Genomic DNA, 18,369 nt, shown 5'->3' on the forward strand with positions numbered 1-18,369 from the left:
CTGATCATCACTGGATTTCTTCCTGACTTTATTTGGAGTTCATTTCGATCACCGATAGACATCGCCAATCCACCGAACACCGCAGGACTTCCGCCAGTCCGCAACCTACAGTCCTCCAAACCACTATCATCTGACTACGTTCATCCCGACCTCCGTCGCATGCCGACTACAATCTTTCAGACCTTCGTCGTCCGCCTATAACGGTCATTCTGACCTAATCGTATGCTGACAACGGTCCTTCTGACCTCCGTCATCTATCGACTACAGTCCTTCAGACATCTGCTACTTGCCGACTACACTCTCCATCGACTACAGTCCTCCTGAATTTCATCGCTCGCCGACTACGGTCCTCCCGACCTTCATCGCTCGCCGACTACGGTCCTTCTGACCTCCGTCGCCCGCCAACTACGATCCTTCCAACCTATATCGTCATACAACGATCTTTCAGACTTCTATCGCCCGTCGACTACGGTTCTTCCGACCTCCGTCACCCTCCTACTATGGTTCTTCCGACCTACATCGCTCACTGATTATGATTCTGCCGCCCCAAACAAACATGTCAACACTGATTCTTCCAACTCCTACTATACAATACACTCTATATGATGTATATTTGTTACTTTGATCCAAGACCTTCCTCCAAAGGAAGGGCCTCATTTGTAATCAATTGCAAGCACTAGTGGATTCATTCAAACTGGGCCACACCCCGTGGTTCAACGTAAAAACTATGGTGTCTCTTATGAACGCTATATCCTCTCTTTCATCTGTTTGTGTGCTGGATCTTCGTACAAAGCTATGACAATAAATTTTATATTTCTCTACCGTCGCGAATTTTCCAGGACGCAACAGTAATAATTTTAAAATTAATGAAATATAAAATATTCATATTTAATATTAATATAAAAATAAATTTAATAAATTTTAAGTCATCTTATTCTGTTGCACAAATGGTGTCAGCCGACATAATTTTTTCCAGATTTCGGTCAAATCGGGACCGGTCGACGATCGAAAGCGATTATTGGATTGGGTGGAAAAGCGCACAAGAAACACATTTGCTACCGTATATTCCATAGCTGCGGAGTGCGGTGGCTGGGTGGCGGATTTGGGCAGTCGCCATCAACGCATCCTCCACTTCCAGCCATCCAAATCTCCAAAGCTGAAACTTGGACACCATTTCTGGTTAGGGTTTTCCTTTCCAATGACTCATTTCCACCTCCTCCTCCTCCTCCTATCCGCCTTAATCACGGTCTCTTTTTCCCAGAAAATCCTGCGTATCTTCCCAGGCGACACCCAGATCACAAACGGCAATAGGGAGTGGATCAACAATGACCTCTTCTGCGATAGCTGGAGACTCTCTGTGGAGACCAACAACGCCGGCTACTGGGCGACGATTCCAGCTCGATGCCGCGGATTCGTGGAAGCCTACATGAAGGGCGACCACTACGTTTCGGATTCCGAGGTGGTCGCCGTCGAGGCGATTTACTTTGCGAGGGATTTTGATATTGCCGGCAACGGGAAGGATGCGTGGATCTTTGATGTTGACGAGACTCTTCTTTCTAATCTGCCCTACTATATAGAAGTCGATTTTGGGTATGGGTTGTGAACTATCTGCTCTTCAGTTTAGATATGTTGGCTCAATTTTATATCATATCTTGCAGGGCATGATTTTTTTTAGTTTTATTTGATTTTGATTTAAATTAAAAGTCGGTGAAAATTTATTTATATGCCCCCATAATATCGAAAATTTATTTATATGCTCCCATATCACCTAGTTATATATATATTTTTTGTGTAATATGACCAAAAATTGTTAAGGGTGTTCTGTTTTTCTTTGGGCAATTACTCTTGAGCTTCACCTGGTAAAGAACCTCCACAACATGTATTTAAAAATATTTCTTCTAAACTTAAAACTAGGTGACACGGGCTTTTGAAACTATTAACACAAACATCTAAAAAAAAATAAAACATACTCAAAACATGCTTTACAATCAAGTTGGATATCAACAATTATTTTTGGACTTTTCCTATTTAGCATAATCATATATAATAGTAATCTAAGATGCACACACATGAACACGATGATACAGGCATGGCATGATATAGATTTGAGACATGCCAATTATTGTTAATATAGGACACATATATGGGTTGGATACGACAATATAATTTTTATATCTTAAAAAAAGTGCATTGAAATTAAATAAATAGAATATTAAGAATAATAAGAAAATAATGTCATTTAACTCTAATATTAATTTTGAAAATCTAAATGGTTGATAAATAGTTGTCTAGCTCATAATGTCAAAAAGTAAGCCTGAATTGTCTAGTAAAATATAAAAATTCAATATACAACAGTCAACTATTCAATAAAAGGAATAATGAGATTGGCTTCTTTATTATGTATTTGTCTTTGACCTTCATTATTATTATCATTAAATAATATTTCTTCCAATTATGGCTCCTCAGGAGAAAGATTTGTAATATCCAAAATTTTCATATCATCGAGAGACCAAAACCATCTTTTGTTACATTATGTTATCATCTCAGTATTATCTTCCATAAAATTCGAGGTATTTCTTCATATAAAACTAAGATTTATATGCATCTAAAGTAAAGAATCAGTCTATTGTAGAGTGATTTTATTCTTCTTCATCTGGAAAACAATATTTTACACATGGCTTTTCATATTTAAAATTTCTAAATCTTTTTGAGGGAAAACATATTGAGGATCCTATTGAAGTCATTTTTTACTTAAATGTATTCTAAGAATGTAAATAAAATAAAATTAGATAATTATTATTTTACAAAATGAAAATCCATTATAATGAATAAATTGAAATTTATTTTGAAGTTAAAGAAAGGGCCAAACCATATATAGGCGTGTTATTTTTTATCCACATTCTCCAAAGTTGCATGAAGAACAAAAAAAAAAAAGAATCTTTATAAATTTTCTTTTATTTTAAAATATTATTTCATTCATTTAAGATACCATTGAATCTTCATCAATTATCTCTATACTTTTACTTTGACCCTGTTCCCTTTCATCTGGTGTTTGTCTATTTGACACATGAACTGTCGGCTGAGGAGATTCATCCCGAGCTCGTTGTGACATCGACATTTGCATTTGCATCATTGCCATTTTCATCATCATCTCTTTTATTTTATTTTCTAACTTATTAATGTGCTCATTCTTATTTCTAAGCTGACTTGCCAAATTTGGGGCTGAATCTGCAACAATGGTTTCTCCATTTTTTTTCTTTGTGCAGCCTATCAAAATTACTATTTTTCAATGAAGATTTTTAGTCTCCTCATAAAAATGCTTCCACTAGGAATATATTATTCATTAGAATATACCAATAGATCATCCTGCTCATGATCAAACTCTTGAATCATGTTCTCCTTTTTATGCTTAAGGATATCCTTGATCTCAACGGCATTCTCAATGGATCTGTCCTCAACTATTTTAGGATCGATGGGAAAAGATTCTATATCCTCTTAAAATCATTTCTAGTTCTTTCCCATTCAATCTCTCTTTTGATCATTTATATTTTTAGTTCCAAATGTTTTCATGGCACTCTTCCAGAATTTTATTAGTAAATGGATCTTTATCCATTCACTCTTCTTCTCTTTTATTCTCCTTGGTTTTTTCCTTTTTATGATTATCATCTCCCTTTTTATTTTCAGCTTCTTTCTTCTTCTTGAGTTTCACTTCCTCATCCTTCTCATTTTCTATTCATTTTTCCTTTCTGATTACTTATGGACTATTAATCACGAGAGTGGCACCCATGGTGGGTTGTTGAACCTCCTTCTCAACAGATGATGCAGTGTTATGCATAAATGAGCGTAACCTAGCATTATTTAGCAAAGCGGATGGATCATAACTCTTAATCGGAGGTCTATTTACTGTTCTAGGAGAATATTCATTTCTTATTCAACTGACTTTGCAAGGTAGATATTCTTTTTGAGGAGATATAGATCTCTTTAATTTTCTAGCTATGATTTTTTTGATATATTCTGAACTGTTCTCATTAATCACTCTGACTGCAGTATGAGATTCTATTGGGTGCTTCACTCGATGCATGGCTGACTCAACTTTCTGATGTTGACTCGGGGTAGACCCCATCAAAACTCTCTCTCCTGATCTAGAACAAGGTCGTCTTGGGACCTTGTGATACCCATCTACTACAGCATATATGACAAGTTCTTTGGCATACCTTTTAATGACCCTGAGAATATGTGGGATCAATACTTTTTTCTCATATTCTTTTTCTTTTGGACTTCTTTAACCAATCTCTTAGCTATCATTTCTTTCACGTGGTTGATATATTCCTCTTTAGTTTCTCCTGATTGAACGGCACCAGGATGAATTATGTTCCTCAAAACTTTACTTCGTTGTATCATTTTATCATCGTAAGTCCTCCCCACACAATAGTCAAAAGGGTGTAGCAGATATTCTGTTATCTTGCTAACATCCTCCTCCCCCTTGGCAACAAAATATGATGGAATTGACTCCCACCAAGGAATGGAGATGTAGGAGGAACAGTGAATTCTCTATCAGCTCAAATTCGACTTGTTTTAGAGCCTCCAACTCTGCAATATTTCTTTCCCTGACATTCTTATTTCTAATTCTCCTATTTTGGTTCCTTCTCTGTTTTCTTGTTTATGGAAAGAAGGGCAGAGGTTGATCCGACTTCAAAAATTGCAAAATTTCTTGATTCATAGACTACTACGAATTTCAGCTTCTTGTCTCCTCTAGTGGGAGATGTAGTGGGAACAGAAGCAACATTTGACCCTTTTTTGTGAGTAGAGGAGCTAGATATTGGCCTTTTAAGCGATTTCTACTAGAGGACCATCTTTTGTGGCATTAACATTTAGATCAATTACCTTGACCACTGCTTGGCTTGTGATTTTGGAGAAGGGTAGCATCTCCTATCATGTGATTTGAAGTACCAATGTCGACTATCCATGTCCTTATTTCCCCTATGTTAGTAGTGAATGCAGTATGCAAATTTGTTTGAAGAACCAAACTTGTCCCAGTAATACTACTACTGCCAACTTGACTAAGTAGTTTCTGCTGCAAATTTATCTGTTTTTTGCTAAATGGGCTAGGGTCAAGAACAAGAGCACTCTCAGAGTTGGAAGTCACATATGCTTTACTGTCTCTATCAAACCGTGGCTTTGGTTTCCAATCAACCAGTTTGCCATGGAGCTTCTAACAAGTCTCCTTGTAACGACTTGATTTCTTACAGTAATCACACCAAGGCCTTTCCCATTTTTTATGTTCTTTTACCATTATTGTTAGTTAATCGTACAACAAGGGCAGATGCATCCAACATTGATTTGGTTTGTTCCTTAGATCTCATCATTATTTTTTTTCTCTTTTTTTTTCACGCCTAAGACTGTGTGGTGGTTTATTGCCCATGGTTCGACCTCGAACATCATCCAACTCTCTGTTAAGTATTAAGAAAAGCTTGAAGAGTCTTTTTTGTTCCATAATATGCTTGTACATTACTGTATCTTCTGGACATGTCTATGAGTGACTTTCAAATAAGTCAACTTGTTGCCAATAATGTAATGCTGAGTAACAGATTGCTCTCCTTGGCAAAAGCATGAAGTACTAATTTCTTTGAAACAACTCTGAAGTATTTTCAGAGATGGAGTAAGTCTCTTTGGATTTATCCCATATTTCTTTTGTAATCCCAAATAGTAAGAAAATTTTACTTATATTATTGTTCATGGAATTGATAAGCCATGACATGATCATACTATTTTCAATCTTCATTTTGAAATTGGGATCTATAATCTCTGGCATGGCTATTGCTCCGATGAGATACTCATCCTTTCCCTTATCATAAATGAACAACAATACAGATTATGACCACTACAAATAATTATATCCATTTAATTTGTGTCATATGATGAAAATAAGAGAAAAATCACTGCCTCCAAGGTTTGGAATTTCTAAACTGCTTCCCAATTTTGATGTTGTGATGCCAAATGTTTGTAATGAGGCCATTTCATATTATGAAGAACCAGATGAGGAAGAACGAATATGGTTGTTTTAAGTATATAAGAAGGTCAGGACAAATACTAACCAATGAAAATCAGCTTGATAAATATAGAAGAGACAGTCATAAATAATCTGCTAAAGAGAGGTGGCCTGAAGGGATTAGGGTTTAGAGAACTAGCTTTGGTACCATGAATAATTTCCTAATTCATTATTCTTCTTGTTGAAAACGGTACTACATCCACACACAAATATATGTCCTAATTAGGAAACAAAATCATAGGAGAAGATCACAATCAATCTCACATTTTATTCCTAAAAATATTTTCCTAAAATAAATTTCCTAACTTTTACTTTCAATTAACTATAAGGATTTGCTCTTATAACCCAGTTTAAATAAATCCTACTTTATTTAGCTCCTAAATAAAGTAGAGGAAGAATCTTTTGGGAACCGCAAACCAAAAGTTCAAAAAAAAAAAAAAAATCTTAATTCTCATATTTGAACCTGTAACAAAGTGATATTTACATCCCCTGGGCTAGAATGTCATGTTCTAGGATGTTTTTATTATGAAGATAAAGAATTTATCCTAGTTATTGTGATCAAATATATAATTAAATGATATTTTGATCTCTTGGGATTGTATGTTATTCCTTATAATAATTTGATTACAATAATTAAGAGGAAATTTGTATTTGAATCTATTGAGGAATAAATAATAATATTTCTATCTTCCTAGATAATATATTTATAGCAATGACGTATTTGATTACAAAAATAGAAATTCAACATTATGTTAGGCTTATATTTTTCTAACAAACTTATGCATTTCTTAAATGCATATATAAGTTTTACATTGTATTAAAAACTCTCAAAATTCATAATTTCTTCTAGCAAACATCCCTTCAGCAGGTAGTGTGATAGTTTTGTCAGTTTTAAGAGGATGTGAATTTTTACTTTTATGGTTATAACATATTTTAAAAAGTGAACCAAGAAGTATTACCTAACTGAAGCTCTAGTTGTAATAAACACATGGTATTTGATGGGGTCATCAACTATATAATTCTAATAAGATTTTGACTTCTACAAAATTTTTACCAATGTTCATTCAGAACCTATAAATTCTGTGTGAAATTCCCTAGTTTCATCCGAAACTGTCAAAACCAGGTGAAGCCAATCCAAAACCACTAAAAACCATGTTTTGATCCTATGTAGAGCTAATTTGATTCAATTCAATCCAATTTCAATTCAAGTTAGATTCTACTCAGGGATGACGCGTTGTTCAGCTGGTTAGTTTGAGTTTTTTATCGTTCCAAGCCAAAAAAACTATCAGCTATCTTTCTGCCCTTCTACACAGAAGTCTCCAATTTTATCATTTCTTTTTGCTTGTGATTTCATTTATTTATTTATTATTATTATTATTTGACCTTGCATAGATCAGAGCCTTTCAATGAAACTTCCTTTGATGAGTGGGTGGAATTGGCAAGGGCGCCAGCTTTACCAGCCAGCTTGAAACTGTACAATGAACTCCAACGGCTTGGATTTTCTTTGGTGCTGCTTACAGGGCGCTCTGAAACTCAGCGGAATTCCACTGAGAAGAATCTATTATTTGCAGGGTACAAAAATTGGGAAAGGCTCATCTTAAGGTACTCTAACAGCTTGCTCTATCTATAATGTGCTTGGTAATATATTTCAAATTATAGCTAATGAAACTATTTCTAGCTTTTACAGAAAAAACATCTTGCTTCTTTCATCTAATAAAAGGATGTCTGCGCTGAATTCATGATATGCATCCAGTTTATTGATGATCCATATTAGTTTACTAACGGACTCATGTTGAAATGTTCAAACTATAAAACTGGGAAGTCAAAAAAACTGGTTGACAGTCCTTATAACTATGTTGATTTATTGCTTTCAAGGTGAAAGGTTTAATGATTTCCAATAATTCGTACACATCTTAGTCCTCATTAATTATTAGTTGTTTTTTTTTCCTTTTATTTCCTCCATAAGTTTCTTATATTTGGAATAAACAAGACATGCAAAGTTAGATAGACCAATAACAAAATTATTTCTCAATATTTACTTGCACTTTTATGTGAATTTCAAATCAGTCGGATGTAAAGTGTAAACTCAAGGCAAGAGATTGCGATTTGTTAACCGAAACAGCTTTCTAAAGAACATTTGAGTGATTGAAAATACATCAATTAGGCTAGGGGTATACAAAGTTATCTGAAGAATCGAACAAACCAAATTTGGATAGTTCTCATAAGTTTCCAGGAACATCTGAGTTGTAATAGAATCCACCATAAATTGCCGAGCAAACTAGTACCTTGTAATAGTAGGATTGCTATCTTGAAGGCTGTTTTTTTTTTTTTTTTTCTATACTTTTTTTTTTTTTTTTTTTGAAGGAAAATGAAGAAAAATTAAATGGAAAATTCATGCTATTTTTTGTTCTTGATAATAATTCTGCAGCTAGAGATATCAAATTTCAACCCGTTTACGTTTTCCATTGAAACATGATATCTGAACATGCCGTAGATTTGGAATTTGTTTCTCTTACCCTGATGGATCTTTGTCTGAACGTTTTGCATGTTATTGTTTTTAGCAGTTTTGATGACTCTTTTGAGCTTAGTTACTATTTGATTGCTGTGATCTTTTTAATCGGTTGATGAGTTTTATTCAGCTTCATTAAGTGAGGTTCTAAACTCTGAACCTCAGATTATTTAGGCTCTCAAGTGTTTAGAAGGTGAATTTTGAAACTGAATTGAAGTAGTTGTTTCGTAGAAGAATTTATAGTAATTTAACTCTTTCAATTGCTTTTACACATTTAATATAAAAATTTTATTTTTAGTAATTTAATAATATAGAATTTATAGTAGAGTAAGAGTAAGTTAAGCTCATTATGTTTTAAATAAATATAAAAATTGTATTTTTTAGTACATAGAAGTTAGTTTACATAAAACAAGCATAGACAACCGAAACCACATCAATAAAACTGCGACAATTTAGTGCCTAGCATTTTGAAACATTTTCCTCAAAGCAAGCTTTCCCTTAACTAGGACACTAGCTCACACAAATCAAGAAGATTATTTCTAGAATAATCTAATTCTTAGAATATATTAGCATTTATTTCGATTTTATTGCATTTAATATGTAGACTAGCCTCATTTTATTAAATTTGATGATATGATTTTTTAGAAGTTCTTTAGATTTCAATTTAAATTATTTGATTGTATCTTGTAAATCTTATCTCTATAAATAAGAGTTAAATGGATAGTATTTTGATCATTTGTTGAATAAATGGAATTTATAAAATCACCTTCTCTCTTCCCTCCACTTTTCTTCTCTCTTTTTCTCAAACTCTCCCCTCCTTTGATTTTAATCTCTATATCTCTTAATATCTCCTACCAAAAGCATCCCGAAACCTCCCCCCTCTTGGTTTTGGTAGGCATCCCGAAACCTCCCCCTCTTGGTTTTCTTCTTTCTTCGAATTGCTACGGCCATTATTTCATTTTTCAACTTGTGCTACAATAATGCTATGATAAAACTACAACAACATCAAGCCTTTATCCCAGTATGTACATGAATCCATTTTCTCCATTGTGTCATGTTTAAAGTCAAATTCTCATTTAAATCTAATAATGAAAGGTCATTTTTAATATTTTTTAATCAAGTCTTTTTAGGTCTACCTCTGCCTTTCTTAACACAAGTCAAATCTAATACATATACTTTCCTAACCAGGTCATCGGAAGGTCGTCGTTTTATGTGACCAAACCATCTAAGGAGACTCTCTCTAATCTTATCTTCCACTGGAGCTACTCCAAATTTTTTCAGATATATGCTCATTTCGTATCCGGTCTCTTAAGAGTAAAGCCACTCATCCACCCGAGCATCCTCACCTCTGCAACACTTGACTTAATATTATGCTTATCTTTTAATGAACAACATTCCATCCCATAAAGCATTGCAGGTCTTACTATCATCTTAAAGAATTTTTCCTTAAGTTTGAGGGGGATTTTTCTATCACACAATATGCCCAATACATTCCTCCACTTCAACCATCCAACTTGAATTCTACTAATAATGACCACATCTATTTCACCATCACTTTGAACAATAGATCCAAAATATTTAAAACATGTACTCTTATTAATGACTTGATCGCCCAAAGTCTCAATCCCCCACTAGATCTATTATTACTAAAATTACATGCCATATATTTAGTTTTAGATCAACTCAAATGAAAGTCTTTAAACTTTAAGGTTGACCTCCATAATTCAAGTTTGTCTTCAACTCCCTAATGAGGATATCGACAGACGTTATCGACGAGTATATCAGCGCAGGAGTCGTAGATCGATGGCTACGATCCACAGTCTTTATTTCTGATGCTTAGTCTTTATTTTGATGATTTTATGTATTAATTGTTATTTACGGTTGTACCCTTTCTTTTGAGTCTTCTTGAGTTGTAGCCCCAAGGGCATATGAGTCATTGTCTTTTTATTTCTTTAGGCCTATATATTGTGACCTCCTCTATTGTATTAGCTGATGAATTATGAATGAAATGTCATACTTCTTTGCTTGATCTCTAAGTGCGTTTTTGAGAGGAGAAACTCTAGGTTGGTAAAAGCAATACCCGTCAACCTTTAGAGGATTCCAAGGTTCGCGGTTCTACAATATCTTTTTTTTTCAACCCCTCTCCTAACCCATCCACCCGCTGGCCTAACCATTCTCACCCCCCCCTTTCTTTTGCTCCTTCCAAAGCTTAAATCCCTACCCAACCCATCGTCCCATCCCTTGGCCGCCCAAGCCGCCGGCCACCAGCCCAGCCTTCCGACCTTCACACCCCTCTCCCCCTCTACATGCTCAACCTAATTTGAATTTCGAATTTCAAATTTTCCCATAATTACTTTCCTAAAATACCTCGTTGCTATTTAGGAAAGAATCATTGTTGGCATTCAATCTATTTTGAATTTTAAAAACCTTCATAGTGAGTTAAAACCCCATTAGGAAGTTATTTCAATTTAAATCAAATCTGAAATTAAAATCAGATTTGATTTCAATCACATTAATTCCATTGGGGACTACATACAATGAATCTAGACATGCTCTCCCCTTCTCCTATGGCCGGCCCTCCCTCCACTTTAATTTCTCTTTCCAATTAAACCCAAATCCCCACTTAATACCCCCTTAATTCCCTCCTACAGCTGCCGCCCATAGCCTTACTTTGGAGTTAATTTGAATTCAAATTAATCTTCCTCTGCCCTTAATAAAATCTGAAATAAAATTCAGGATTTTCTAATTTCTGCACTTATCCCACTAAACCCAAAACAACCCACCTCAGCCATAGCCCTAGCCGAACCCTCCCTCCTCCTCTCCACCCGTCTCCCTCCCCCTCTCTTCCTCCTCTCGGCTGCCCTCCCAATTGGCGGCTCCTCCACAGCAAACCACCACGATACGCCGATGTTCTTGCATGGTAGATACGGAAGTTGATCACGGGTTTGCTTACAACGCCCAAGGAGAAATCGACATCCTCTGTTCTCCTTTCTACGAGCCAGATTGGGAGTACGACGACTCGGTGGAATGCTACGTCAACCACATCGTTTACTGCCTCGCCGAGATGATCGAACTTCAACGACCCAGAACACCTTCTCTCCTCATCGAAAGATCCTCGCATCCTCCACCGCCGACTACCTTTCCAACAACAAAGTTCTTCGGTTCCCTCTTCCTAGTGGTGATCTCAAGTCTAGTGTGGAGTATCCTCATCCACTAAGCTTAAGAGTAGTTGAGTGAGAAACCCCTCAAGGTGAATCTCTCATTATTAAATTTCGGATCTCTATTATAAGCTATTAACTTTACTATTGCCTTTGTACTTGATTAAGAGCGTTTTGGTTAATTTTCATGTACTTCTTTGTCTAAGCAAGTGGAAAACTACAAATTCATAAAATCTTTCTTTGATTTGATGCATACTTTTATATTGGTTAACTTTTAACAATTTCTTTTTTATAATCTCTCGCTAACTCCTTGCATGCATCACATCACTCCCTCTCTAGACATATCAACAAGAAGAATATCATCAGCAAAAAGCATACATCAGGGTACAACCTCTTTCAAATGTATAGTAAGAATATCCATGACTAAAGCAAACAAATATGGGTTTAATGCTAATCCTTGATGTAATCCAACTGAAATAGGTATATATTTGATCCAACCACCTTATGTTTGAACACAAGTAATAGCTCATGCATACATATCCTTAATGACTTAAATATAAGCATTATTAACCCCATTCTTTTTTAGAACTCTCTATAGCACTTCTCTTGAACTTTTATCATATGCTTTCTCTAAATCAATAAATATCATATGTAGATCCTCCTTATTCTCTCTATACTTTTCCATCAAACCTCTCAATAAATCTATAGCTTCCATAGTAGACCTACCCGACATGAATCCAAATTAATTTTGAGAAACATTAGTATCATGCTGCAACCTATGCTCCATAACTCTTTCCTATAGTTTAAAGTATGACACATTAACTTAATTCCTCTATAATTTGCAAAATTTTGTGCATCACCTTTATTCTTAAAAATATGAATCAACATACTTATTCTCCACTCTACGGGCATCCTTTTAGTCTTCAAAATAATTATAAAATCTTTAGTAAGCCAAGAAATTCCTTCATCTCATAAGCATTTCCACGCCTCTATTGGAATATCATCAAGTCCAACAACTTTTCCACACCATTTTCTTTAAAGCCTCTTTAATTTCGATTTTACTAATACAATGATAAAAACAAAAATCTTTATTTTCATTTAGGGTACTAAGGTCATTAAAGTCAATCATATTCTTACAATCTTCATTGAAATGTTTAGTAAAATATCTCATCCACCTTTGTTGAATGTTCTTTTCTAATAAAAGCATTTTTTTTATCTTCATCCTTAGTATACTTCACTTGAACTAAATACGTACTACTTCTATCTTTTTGTTTAGCTAACTTATACATATATCTTTCGTCCACCTTAATATCCAATCTATTATATAAACCATTAAAACCTAAAATATTTGCATCACATATCGCTTTCTTAGATTCTTTATGGGCCACGTTATATATTCTTCAATTATTAGAATTTTTTACATCTAAACTAATGTTTATAACAAATCTTTTTATTTTTAATTTTTTCTTGCACATTTTGATTCAACCACTGATTGTTTTTACTATTATGAGTTTTTTTCTTTGATACTTGAAGCACATCTTTTATAACTTTTTTAATATCACTAGTTACATTTTTCCACATAGCATTAGCTTCCTCCTGTACAAACAATTTTTTAATCAAATCTGCTCTTAATACCCATCTGTTCTACTGAAACAGGGAAGCCTCTGATATTGGCAAATCTGCACTGATATATAAATCAGAGAAGAGAGCTCAATTGGAAGCTGAAGGCTTCGTGATTCATGGCAGCTCTGGTGACCAATGGAGCGACTTATATGGACCACCAATGGCCACAAGATCATTCAAGCTCCCAAACCCAATGTATTTTATCAAATAACCTGTATATCTGTAATTATTCTTTGACCTGTGCAAATTTGTAGGTCAAATGTGTGGCAAGGCCAATTAATCAAGTGCCGAGGTAAGAACTGGAAACATCCTTATGCTTTTCTTGATGTAGCTGCACAATTTGATCTCCTTGAACTTTAATTTATTTCACTCAGAATATTCTGGGGGAAATATAGTTCTATTTAAAATAATTTGCTTTAAAATAAATATATATATATGTCTTTATATATTTGTATATGTACGTATAGTTTTATAATTATAATGTTCATTATTTTTCTAATTTTATTGTGTTTTAATATGAAAATTTTTTCATTGGGTTTAAGTAAGTTTTTAGCCTTTAAAATTATAATATTTCATTTTCTTAGGAGTTCTCAATAACTCATTGCTTTCTTTTGTTCATTTATTACTTTTTAAAATAATTTTTAAAGTATAAAAATATCTAATTAAAAAAAAATATTTGTAATAATTTTTTTTAAAAAAATAATAATAAAAAAGTTATCCCAAATGAAATCTTATAGATAGAGACTAGGCTAAAAAATGAGGTGACAAGTATCGTGATCCGTATTTTAATATGGAAGTCAAATTGTAGCATTGTACTATGTCATGTTAAAGGCGAGGGTATTGGAGTGAAGTATTGCAAGAATAAGCTAGACATTGCATGCTCACTTTTTTTATGAATTATTATGTGTGGACATCAGACTAAAGAATCATTCGGTTTTGTCTCTGTGAAAGTAAAAGTATAGTGAGCTGCGATTTTATTGTTCATACTGCGTTTTTACTATTTACAAAGACAAAAAAAGATGATTTTTTCTGTCTGGTGTCCGCACAGAATAATTTCTCTATTTTTTAACCTATTGTTATTATTATTATTATTTTTATGGTGGTAGTTTAAGAGTCCTTGTAATCATCTCTTATGTGCTTGTTGTTTTCATCAATAAGCCCTTGTCCAATCTCTTACTCCTACATTCTAGCATGTTATTTTAGGACTAGCTCTCAATCCTCACAACCATCAAAGTATTTTTAAAGGTCTTCTACATTCTCTCAACAAACACTAGGGCTTCATTTGGGGCGGCTTTTTTAGTGCTTCTTAAAGCGGCTTTCTAGTAAAAAATTAAAAATTTTGTACTAAAAAGCTGCTTTAAGAAGCAGAAAGAAATCCGTCCCAAACGAAGCCTAGATTAACCACACATAGTATTGATCCGTTTGCTCCAACTATCCCTTAGACCCTTTGAAACTTCACTATCAACTCCATATCATACCTTCACACCTTAAAACTAAACAACCATAATCATCTCCCATTATTTCTCATCCATAACATTTCTCCTCAAAAATATTATCAATATTATCTTATTTAAAATAAAATATATTTTAATAAATTTAAAATATTAAATAAATATAAAAATTCAATTATTAAACATATAATAGTTTCAAGATAGATCTAAATCCTACATTTTAAAAATAAATAAATTTATTCTTTATTAAAATTTTACACAAAATAAATAAGTTTCAGAAATTTAATTTTATGAATTTTCAGTTACACCCAGCAAAATAACATATTTTTTAAAAAATCATCACTTCTTTAAAACATATTTTAATTTCTACTACCCACCAACCAAATTAGCCCTTTCATAAAATTGCAATTTCCAATAGCTCAAATTGCAATTATTCAATACACTTATCCATGAAATGGAGAACATGTCCAAAAAGTTAAATATTCATTTTTTCTTAGCTAAAACAATTAAAAAAATCATATAAATCACATCATTAAAAATAAATATTTTATGTATATAATTTACTATGATTGAAACTAAAATATTATATAAAAATATCAAAACTAAACTGGAAGATATTTAAGGTATATTTTATTTTTAATAAAAAAAATATTTTATTGCTATATAAAAAAAAATTAACGGATAGATATGTAAATACAAAAATAGTCACATTTATAATAAAACTTATGAGATCAACCCCCGACAATAAGCTAAATTACAATATTAGTCATCATTTTCACCCATCACTGGCCAGCCAGCTTTCCAGCCATGAAACAAAATCAGCAGTTTTGCAGCTCATCGCCATTAAAAGCTCTTCACCTACTCCTCCCACTCATGGAACCGAAACCCTAAAAAAGTACGGTAGCCCACTCATCCCGTCGCCGCCGGCACCACCGCAGCCAGCCGGCCTCATTCCCGGAACTCTGAGACAACTCAAACCCCCCGCTGACGTCCCGTCACACTCCGGCGCCGGCCGCTGCAAATCCCTCCCCGGAATACAATTTCCGGCCAAATCAAACCCTACATTCCTAAACAAAAGCCTCGTACAATCATCGCTCACTCCGGAGAAAAAATTATACGACACCGTTAAATTTAGTAAATTCCTCAAATCACAAACCACCTCCGGCAAGTCTCCGCTCAGCTTATTATGCGCAATGTTGAGCACTTCGATTCCGTCGAGACATGAAATCGAATCCGGCAAATGCCCGGTAAGAGAATTGAAGCTCAAATCCAAAACCTGCATGCCTGTAACATATCCGACACCTTCCGGTATGCATCCGGTGAGCCTGTTGTTCGGTAAGAGAATCTCCTTTAAACCAGGTTCGGAGTACCCGAAACTCGCCGGGATGGATCCGGTGAGCTGGTTGTTGGCGAGGTTGATCGCGGAGGCTGAGGACGACCAGAGAGAATCTGGGATCTCGCCCTGGAACTGGTTGTTGTTGAGGAAAATGGCGTCGAGATTAGGGTTTTGGAAGAGCTCGTCGGGGATTTGACCGGAGAAGGAGTTGAATCGGAGGTCGAGGTAGATGAGATTAGGGATTTGGAGGGTGGAGGAAGGGAAAGGGCCAGAGAAGAGGTTGTTGCTAAGGTCGAGCTCGTAGAGGTATTCGAGGTTGGAGAGGGAGAGGGGAATGGAGCCACAGAAGCGATTGGAGTTGAGGTGGAGAGCGGAGAGGTGGGAGAGGAGGGAGAGGTCGGGGGTTAGGGTTCCGGCGAGGTTGGCGCGGTTTAAGTCGACGATGGCGACGACGAGAGAAGCGGAGGAGAGGGGTTCGGGTGGGTCGGAGCAGAAGATGCCTTTGTAAGAGCAGATGTTGGGGCCGCTCCAGGAGGAGAGAATGGCGTTGGGGTCATCAGAAATGGAGGATTTGAATGATTGGAGGGCAATGTACTCGACGTTGTCGGTGCTCGCAAATGAATGCATGTTATTATTTTGTAATGCAAAGTTCTATTTTATTTTTTTAATAATAATTTTAAAAATTCTTATGTCATATGAAGTGATTGATAGTGTAATGATTGCTATAGACAATTATTTCTAATTTAATTATAATTTTGTAATTTATTACTAATCATTTAAAAAAATGTTATTTTATTGCTAATTTGCTGGAGATGCTTTGAATGCAAGGGTGTAAATAGTGCCAACATGTTTTATTTGATTTGATTTATCAATAATTTTGTTTTTAAAATATTGGCCAACTATTTGTGTGTGACCAATTTAGGCTTTATTTGGAGACAAATTATTCTGTGCCATCACCTAATGATTCGGAGGCGAATCAAAAAGTGCAATGTCACCCGGTATTGAGCTGTACACTGTAGCGGTACACATAACAACAATAATGTGGTACGATCTCATTCGCCTCTGTACGTCACTCAGTGACCGCACATAATAATTTCTCTTATTCGGGAGTTGTTTTTCATTGTTATTTTTCATACCGCAATTATAATTTTTATTTAGTCATTATTTTTTTTTTGTTTTAAAAAGTTGCTAAAAATTTACTTTCTGTAATAAGTAATAACTTTAAAAAAATATATATTTTTTTTGCAGCACCTTTACAAATTAGTAAAAAATCATCCCAAACTATTTAATCTCAAAATATCACATTGCTCTAATATAATTCATCGACTATATAAAATTGATCAAAATAATTTATCATGTTGTAATTATAATATAAAATTGATTTTAATTTAGTTTCTCGTTTTGCCAAATTTATCCTAATTTAGTTTCTTGGATTTATTGTTCAGAGTGATGGTGAAATAGATGGGGATATTATTAGCAGAATTCAAGTTGGATGGTTGAAGTGGAGAAATGCATCGGGCTTGTTATGTGATAGAAATGTACCCCTCAAACTTAAGGGAAAATTCTATAAGATGGTAGTGAAGCCTGCAATGCTTTATGGTGCTGAATGTTGGCCATTAAAAAGAGAAGCATAATACTAAGTTAAGTGTGACAAAGATGAAAAAAAAAAGTGTGGCAGAGATGAGGATGCTTAGGTGGATGAGTGGCTTTACCCTTAGAGATACGATACGAAATGAGCATATACGTGAAAAGGTTGCAGTAGATCCAGTAGAAGATAAGATTAGAGAGAGTCGCCTTAGATGGTTTGGTCACATAAAACGCCGGACTTCCGATGACCCGGTTAGGAGAGTAGAGATATTAGATTTGACTTATGTTAAGTAAGGTAGGGGTAGACCTAAAAAGACTTGGTTAGAAAATATTAGGAATGACCTTTCTTTATTAGATTTAATCGAGAATTTGACTTTTAATAGGACACAATGGAGAAAAAAGATTCATGTAGCCGACCCCACGTAGTGGGTTAAATGCTTGATGTTGTTGTTGTATGTTTCATTTGTAATAATTTTTTTACTGCTTTCTAAACGACTTTTTAATACTAAAATTTTCATTTAGAAAATTTTTTGTACAAAAAAGCTACTTTAGAAATCATTAAGAAAGTTGTCCCAAATTAAGCCTTAGGTTTCATTTGGGATAACTTTTTTAGTGCTTTTTGAAGTAGCTTTATAGTACAAAAAATTTTTTGTACT

At 34.5% G+C, this 18,369-nt stretch overlaps 2 protein-coding genes across 2 annotated transcripts; one reads left to right on the forward strand and one right to left on the reverse strand.

Annotated features, from left to right (window-relative positions):
- Positions 1–961: 961 nt before the first annotated feature.
- LOC110103338 (acid phosphatase 1) lies at positions 962–13,767 on the forward strand. The gene is made up of 3 exons (XM_028693394.1): positions 962–1,590; positions 7,442–7,651; positions 13,373–13,767. Exons 1-3 carry the CDS (start codon positions 1,199–1,201, stop codon positions 13,548–13,550), a joined length of 780 nt encoding a protein of 259 aa, XP_028549227.1. The 5' UTR covers positions 962–1,198; the 3' UTR covers positions 13,551–13,767.
- A 1,713-nt stretch (positions 13,768–15,480) lies between these two features.
- Positions 15,481–16,741, reverse strand: LOC110103320 (leucine-rich repeat extensin-like protein 2; the record flags this gene model as incomplete). Its single annotated transcript, XM_020831984.2, is given in 1 exon segment — positions 15,481–16,741. A coding segment is annotated over 1 exon segment (1,080 nt), but the record flags the coding sequence as incomplete, so codon positions are not given.
- Positions 16,742–18,369: the final 1,628 nt, after the last annotated feature.

This window comes from Dendrobium catenatum, unplaced genomic scaffold (genome assembly GCF_001605985.2).
Source record: "Dendrobium catenatum unplaced genomic scaffold, ASM160598v2 fragScaff_scaffold_266, whole genome shotgun sequence".
NCBI classification, from domain to species: Eukaryota; Viridiplantae; Streptophyta; class Magnoliopsida; order Asparagales; family Orchidaceae; genus Dendrobium; species Dendrobium catenatum.

Excerpts from the sequence above, each read along its gene's own strand:
- LOC110103338 (XM_028693394.1), top strand. The coding sequence starts at position 1,199 with ATGACTCATTTCCACCTCCTCCTCCTCCTCCTATCCGCCTTAATCACG. Across the intron at positions 1,591-7,441 it reads TATATAGAAGTCGATTTTGG|ATCAGAGCCTTTCAATGAAA; the intron begins GTATGGGTTGTG and ends GACCTTGCATAG. Across the intron at positions 7,652-13,372 it reads TGGGAAAGGCTCATCTTAAG|GGAAGCCTCTGATATTGGCA; the intron begins GTACTCTAACAG and ends CTACTGAAACAG.